At 49.7% G+C, this 7,101-nt stretch overlaps 1 protein-coding gene across 2 annotated transcripts in view; it reads left to right on the top strand.

Moving 5' to 3' along the window:
* LOC103623809 (acyl-CoA dehydrogenase family member 11) overlaps window positions 1-7,101 on the top strand; it is an 18,722-nt gene that overhangs the window by 1,703 nt on the left and 9,918 nt on the right. For both annotated transcript variants that reach the window (XM_017746505.1, XM_008642976.2), the window contains exons 2-8: window positions 1,997-2,229; window positions 2,836-2,935; window positions 3,971-4,088; window positions 4,807-4,940; window positions 5,041-5,199; window positions 5,975-6,069; window positions 6,325-6,424. In XM_017746505.1, coding sequence (XP_017601994.1) covers window positions 1,997-2,229; window positions 2,836-2,935; window positions 3,971-4,088; window positions 4,807-4,940; window positions 5,041-5,199; window positions 5,975-6,069; window positions 6,325-6,424 — 939 coding nt within the window. The remainder of the gene's footprint in view (window positions 1-1,996; window positions 2,230-2,835; window positions 2,936-3,970; window positions 4,089-4,806; window positions 4,941-5,040; window positions 5,200-5,974; window positions 6,070-6,324; window positions 6,425-7,101) is intronic.

The following is a 7,101-nucleotide window of genomic DNA, read 5'->3' as shown; positions in this document are numbered from 1 at the left end:
TGCTATTCCATGGAAAATGCATAAATTTTCTTGAAATGGCACAAAAAATTTCTTTCTCTGTTTGAAGTTGATTTAAGGAGAAGACAGAATTAAGCACCTGCTTTTTCTGGGTGTTGTTGCGAAGAGGGATCTATCAGGCTTTGCTGCCCTGAAAATATAATATAAAGGATGTCTATTTGCACTCCTAATGTGCAATAATTTGCACATTTCCAATATCTTCATGCTTGGAACATCAAAGGACAGATTAGGGCGAATGAGACCACCCAGCAGCCTCAGCCATCTCCACATCCCAGTGTCCATTCTTTGGAGCACCCAGGCTGCTGCGTGTGACATTCAGCAGTCACAAGTGTAGGAGTTTTGATTTTGTTCTTTCACCTTGGAAAGAAACACATTTATTTGGGTAATTCAGTGGTTTGTCAGGCTGTGTGTGGTCAGGGCATGAGCTCCCGGTGAGGCAGTTGGGGTCTTTTAGGAAATAGGACTGATAGTGAAGGGATTGTTGTGAGTTCCTTGTATGAACTCAAACCAAGAGATCTATTTGGTAGACTCAGGTTCTTCTGCCCACAAAAAACCCACCAGGTCAACAGTTCAAAGATTCTTGTGCTTCAGGGATCAGCAAAGGCCATGAACTCTGGATTCCTGGGTTGTGCTTTGGAAACAACCTTCAAATTGTTGTCACGCATGATAAAGATTGGAGATGCACACCCATGGGTGTGGCATGAGCTGGAGCCGCTGACAGGCTCTCGTGCCTGGTTTTGGTTTGTTTTGTGATTTTTAACACTATTTCACTGCTCAGTGGAAGGAAAACTGGCTGGTCTGAGAAGGGAGACTTCCAGAGTGGCACCTGGACAGTGTGTGTTTGATCCTCATCACACGTATGGAATGGCAGAGTGAGGAAGGAATCAATCACACAGAATGTAGATTAATGGAAGGTCAATACAGGGGGAGGCAGGGAAGGGGGAAAGCCATGTTTGTATTTCATCAACAGCAAGTTACTGGGGTTTATAACTGCACAATTTTGGGTGCAGCAATTATGGCATTCACCTCCTTCATTATTTTATTGAGGAGGGAACGAGCATCTCTTGAGAGGCGGAGAACAGCAAACAATACTTCCTCTGATGGAAGCAAATCAGCTCCTTCTTTGACCCCCAACACAGTTTTGGATGGGTTTAGGCCAACAAGGTCCAAGAGTGCTGGAGGTTGGGACCTCCTGGCCTGATTTTAATCCTCTATAATTGGGGTTTTTTAAGTCTGGGCAACTTCACTTGGTTTTGGTCATAGGCACTGAAGAGAACTTGCAAAACGCAATTCCTTTCACCCTGAAACAGGGATCTGAGGGGTAGGGAATGAATCACTCCTCTGTGAGTGCTGTTTTCCCTCCATTAACTATGGACATATTACTCCATCCAGGTGAGCCAAGACCAGCAGAAACAAGGGCACATGAATCCTTCAGGAAGCTAGGTACAGGGTGGGAATTTGAATCTACACATGTTGTGTGCCAGGCTGAAGCTGAAAAGATTGCTCCATCCCTCCTTTTCTAATCTGACAGGCAGGTAGCTGCTGAGCCCAGTGGAAGTTTTCCTATACAGATGAAGGCATTCAATTTTTGGCAGCCCTTCCCCTGGCATTCTTCTCCAGCAGTAAATCACAGAGAGGCTGAGGGACCTCTGGAGACCGTCTCGTCCAAACCCCCTGCTCATGTGCATCTGTGTCATTCTCAGCCTTGACACTAAAGTGCTTCTGTCTTTTGTGAAATCCAGACATGCTGCCAAAAGTAACTTGAAAAATGATTTTGAGGGAAAAAAGAGAAAAAGTGACAGCAGAGCACAGCTGTGCCAGCAGAGGCTGAGGGAGCTGTCGTGCTGTGTTATGGAATGCATGGAAGGGCCAAGTGGCCAGAGACTACTGGCACTACAGGACAACACGGTCAGTCCTCTGCCTTTCCAGCTGGGACTGAGGCTGGGATGTGCTGAAGGCTCTCCTTGTTGCTCCACAGGTACTGGAGGAGGTGCATCAGGACCTGGAGAGGTTTGGAAACCGCCTGCTAACCAAGATCCAACCTCTGGGCTGGGAATGTGAGCTGAACCCCCCCGTGTTCCGGCAGTACGATGCCTGGGGGCGGCGCGTGGATCACATCCACACGTGCTCGGCATGGAGGAGGATGAAGGAGATTTCGGCAGAAGAGGGGCTGATTGCTGAGGCCTATGAGAGAAGATACTCCAACTGGAGGTAACTGGGGGAAAATGGGAATAACAGTGCCTTCCTGGTTATTCTTAGCAAGGTTTATTCAGCGTTTTGCAGGACTGAGCTGGTTGTGTAATGGGCAGCAGATGCTGCACGGACACCAGCACACCTCCTGCTGTCCCCAGCAGCTCTGTCTGTCCACTGCAATGTTCCAGCTCACCAATGATAAGCCATAACTAATGGCCCACACTTGATCATAATATTCTTTGATGTCACCTTCCTGATTGTGGGGCCTGGCAGTTCCCTGCACCACTCCAGCTTTATGTGTGTTAGTTGTAATGCAGCTAAAGATGTGGGATTTCGCTTGCAGGTTTTTTGTATTCCAGACCATGGTGACAGACCCACATTTCTTATTGTTAAAAGCTGCACAAGCTGGCCTGGTGCTGGCAGTCCCACTGGGACTGAGAAACTCTGCTTCTTCTCTTCCCTCCTCCTGGCTGGAACAGCTTTTGCCCTCTCTGAGATGAGTGGTCTGATCCTCACCTGTTCTGGCTGTATTTTTTCCTCTCTTCCCAGTCGAGCTATTTTATCCTCCTGCTGTTGCACTGCTGTGTAACCCGTCTGTTTTCCCTCTCTCTCTCCCTCTCCCAGCCGCCTGTACCAGGCTGTCAAACTGTACTTGTTCTCAAGCTCCTCTGGAGGTTTCAGCTGTCCACTGGCCATGACTGATGGGGCAGCCAAAGTCATTGAGGTATGAGCTCAGCTGGTCCCTGAGGGCACAGCCCATGTCTAACCAGCACTGCTGGTTAGAGATGGGAGCACTGGCCAAGGATGGAGGAGCACTGATCCATCTGGTTCTGGGCACAGCCTGTCCTTGCTCTGTGACTCAGCTCAGTCTCCCACTGCCTTTCTGCGTTAGGGACAAAGCCTTTGTGCCCACGCCAGCTTTTAGATTCACTTACAGCACTGTGTTCAGTAAGGCCTTTGCTGCACATGGCACCTGTGGCACTGCAGGTAGCTGGAAAGGTGTCCCAAGTGGAAGTGTTCAGGGCCAGGTTGGACGGGGCTTGGAGCCACCTGGTCTAGTAGAAGGTGTCCCTGCCCATGGCAGGGGGTGGGACTGGATGAGCTGTAAGACCCCTTCCAACACAAAGCTTTCTCTAATTCTATGAGTCTGTGATATGTTTTTACTATAATTTGTTTTCCTATTTTCGTGTGCAGTGGCAGTTAGATATAATAGGCCAGATCCATACCTAGTGGATCCACACCTAAATTCACCAAGCCACCAAGACTTTACCAATTGGAAGATTTGACTCTGCATCTTAGTGACCCCCTCTGTATTGCCTCAGTGGGTACATAGGATTCAGAGGAAAATACCCCTTAGGTAGCTAACCCTGGGCATTTTAATTCACCAAAACTTAAAGCAGCACAAGGCAGTTCCCTCTTCCCTGCAGTTCTCTGGGTGCTGGTGACATCCAGCATACCTGAACCTGGCACATGGGCTGTTTGAGACCTCTCTCCCAGAAATCCAAAGGGATAGGGATGCTCAGCACTCCCTGTTGTAACACAGGTCTGCACCTTCTGCCTGCACAGTGCTGCAGCAGCCAGGAGGGACCTGGGCTGGCTCACAGGCTCTCAGCAGCACCTGCAGATGCTCTGCAGTGCAGGACACCCACCTGCTTCCAGACTGGCCTGTCTGAACCCCGAACATACCAGTTAAGGCAGCTGTATAATGTCACCTACTGTGTTATGATCATCTCAGTTTCTTTTCCCTCCCCTCAAACAGTCACTGGGTATTCCTGGATCTCTGAAAAACGCTTTTTCCCGTCTGACATCCCGTGACCCCGAGAAGTTCTGGACCTCTGGCCAGTGGATGACCGAGCGAAGGGGTGGCTCAGATGTTGGTACGTGCTCTGGGGTGGGAAGCAGATGTGGCAGTGAGAACTGAGAAAATCAAGGGTGTGGGGAACCTAAAAAGCCAGGGAGCTTCAGCAAAAGTAATCCAAATTCTCTGCATAGCTCTGTTTTATAACAAGGAAAGGCCAACCTCTGTCCTCTGGTGCACACAGGACATGCAGGCAGGCACAGAGCTCTGCTCCTTGCATAGGTAGCCCACAGATGTCTGGCTCTAAAATCTAAACCTCGAGCCACATAAGCCCATTTCAGCTGGGACTGAGGAAACATTTTGGCCTTCAACTTTTATTCCTGGCTAATGCTTGTTATTACTAAGATCAGTTATTTGTCTTCTAACATTAATAATGGGCAGGGAACTTCAGAACTCTGCTGCAGAGGCAGAACTGTGGGAGGGGAGTCACCTGCATCTGATGAAGCTGCAGTTGGTTTCCCATGGAAGCAGTGAAAGGATCAGCTGTGAAGTGAAAGATGTGCATCACTGCAGGAGTCCCAAATCCATAGAATCCTTTGTAGCCCCTAAAGAAATGGAGGCACTGGATTATACACACTGCATTTCTTATCGAGGGTCAATGAAAGAGATTAACAGCTAACCCATGCTCCATCTCATAGCAAGAAGTGACTTAAAGGAGCTGCTGCTTACACTGTAAAATCAGCATCAATTGACACAGAAATTCCCATAAGACCAAGAACTTTTCTCCTCTCTTTCAGCTAACGGCACCGAGACCGTGGCCAGGGAGCAGCCGGATGGCACCTATCGTCTGTATGGATTTAAGTGGTTCACATCAGCAGCTGATTCTGATGTGACATTAACCCTGGCCAGGATAGCAGATGCTGAAGGACAGGTAAACCTGCTCTGTTGGATGGGGAACCAGGGGAAGGAGCAGGGGCATTCTTTTTCTTCCTTGGTGCCTTGTAATGACATCCTCTCTGCATGCCTTGCAGTGTACTCAGGGGTCCAGAGGCCTGTCCCTGTTCTTCCTGAGGGTTCGGGATGAGGAGGGGAAGCTGAACAGCATCCAGGTGCAAAGGCTGAAGGACAAGCTGGGCACAAGGCAGATGGCAACGGCAGAGCTGTGGCTGCAAGGAGCCAGAGCAGAGCTGGTGTGTAAGAGTTCACCTGCCCTGGGGACTAGGCTGCCCTGGCATGGCACACACTCCTGAGGCTTTCAGCAGTGATCCCAACTGAAAAAGTTCCTCTCTTCCACCTCCATGGCTTGGCTGTCCACATCACAGAACAATTCACTAGTGGGGCTCTTGTGTGGGGCAGAGCTGAGAAGAGTTCAGGAAAAGATGAGAGAGAACCAAAAAAAAAGTGCATCATTTGTCCCTACAGATAGGATCAGACTCTTTTAATTGCTGCTGAGATAAAACAAAAAAAAAAAAAAAAAAAAAAGTTATTTTAGGCTGGTCATTTCCTTAATCCAGGTTGCTGAGCCAGCTGAGGGACAGTTTGTGTAGTGTGCAGGTAGGAACAAGCAGCAGGGACCAGAACTGATCATACTGACACCATCTCCCAAAAGCCACTTCTCTGGTCATAGAAACAGTCCCAGAATAGTTTCGATTGGAAGGGACCTTAAAGCTCATCTCGTTCCACCCTTTGTCATGGGCAGGGACACCTTCCACTAGACCAGGTTGCTCCAAGTCCCATCCAACCTGGCCTGTAACGCTTCCAGTGATGGGGCAGCCACATCATGCCACAGACTTGGCTAAAATGAGACAGATGTATTTTAAAGCAAGCAGGTCTCTGAGTGCCTGAGGGCAGACAGGGACAGAGTGGACAGCCCGTGTCCATGTGTCTGTTGACACCACTTTCACTTCCATATCCATCCCCATCCAAGGCATGTGAAAGGTTCACGTCAGCCCTCATTCCTTGCAGATCTCTGCAGAGGGTCGTGGAGTGGCTGCCATCTCCAACATGCTGAACATCACTCGGATCCACAATGTCATTAGTGCAGTGGCTTCCATGAGAAGGTGAAGACAGCATGGATTCCCCCAGGGCTGAAGGAGCAGCTGGTCAGGACAAGGGGGGACTTTGCAGTGCTCGAGTGTCACCTTTGTGGGACAGGCCTGGAGCCGGCAGTGCTGGAGGAGGGTGGCCTGTGAGTGGGTGACCTGTAAGGTGGGGCACAGCTGGGCAGGGTTCTCCTTTGCGGGGTGGGGCTAGAAGGGAATGCTCAGAAGTGGGAGGTTGCTGGTGTAACTGTTCCCTGTGTGTGTTCCCTCCAGGATGATCAGTCTGAGCAGGGACTATGCCCGCAAGCGCGTGGCCTTCGGGAAGCTCCTCAAGGACCATCCCCTGCACATGCAGACGATAGCACGAATGGAGGTGAGGCTTTTGGGAGTCAAGCTGGACCTGTTGGGAAGGAAAGAGGACAGAGATCCTGTTAGTGAGCACAGCCAGCCTGCCTGCATTCAGATGTAGGAGGCAATTCCTGCTACAGCAAGGTGAATGCATCAAGGGAATTGTTGTACTGTAGTGGGATTTGGTCTGATTAGAGACCTAACTCCTCTGCTGGACCTCAGGTTATCCTAAACAATTACCTGGGAGTTCCTCTGAGTGAAAGGAGTGCCCCTGCTGTGAGAAGCCATGACCTCTGAAGTTGGGTGTTGGCCTCAGAATCCAGGCCTGACACCACAGTCACCTGAACTGCAGTTACCAGACTCTTGTCCAAGACTGTGTCTTGGTTTCGAAAGACAGGTGTCTGCTAAGGAAGGCAGAAGCCTCCCTTGAAGTGGCAGATATAACCCCTTTCCCTCTGAGTTATTATAATTTTGAAAAATCAAGGACCTTTAGGCAAAGATGTGGGAAATAGGAAGAACAGTTCTTTACTATTATATATATAACCAGTCAAACAAACAACAATAACTCTGGCAGTAACAGCAAACAATCACAAACCCAGTCCCAGCCTTCTCGGCTGTCGGGCCCTTTCCCCTCGGGTGCAGTTCCGCTCGCAGCCGGCAGGGGCGCTGGCGGCTCCCGGTGAGCAGGGCAGGTGCGATGGT

The sequence above is a fragment of the Corvus brachyrhynchos genome, unplaced genomic scaffold, assembly GCF_000691975.1.
Source record: "Corvus brachyrhynchos isolate BGI_N302 unplaced genomic scaffold, ASM69197v1 scaffold19, whole genome shotgun sequence".
NCBI lineage: Eukaryota > Metazoa > Chordata > Aves > Passeriformes > Corvidae > Corvus > Corvus brachyrhynchos.
This window is presented reverse-complemented; position numbering and strand designations above follow the sequence as displayed.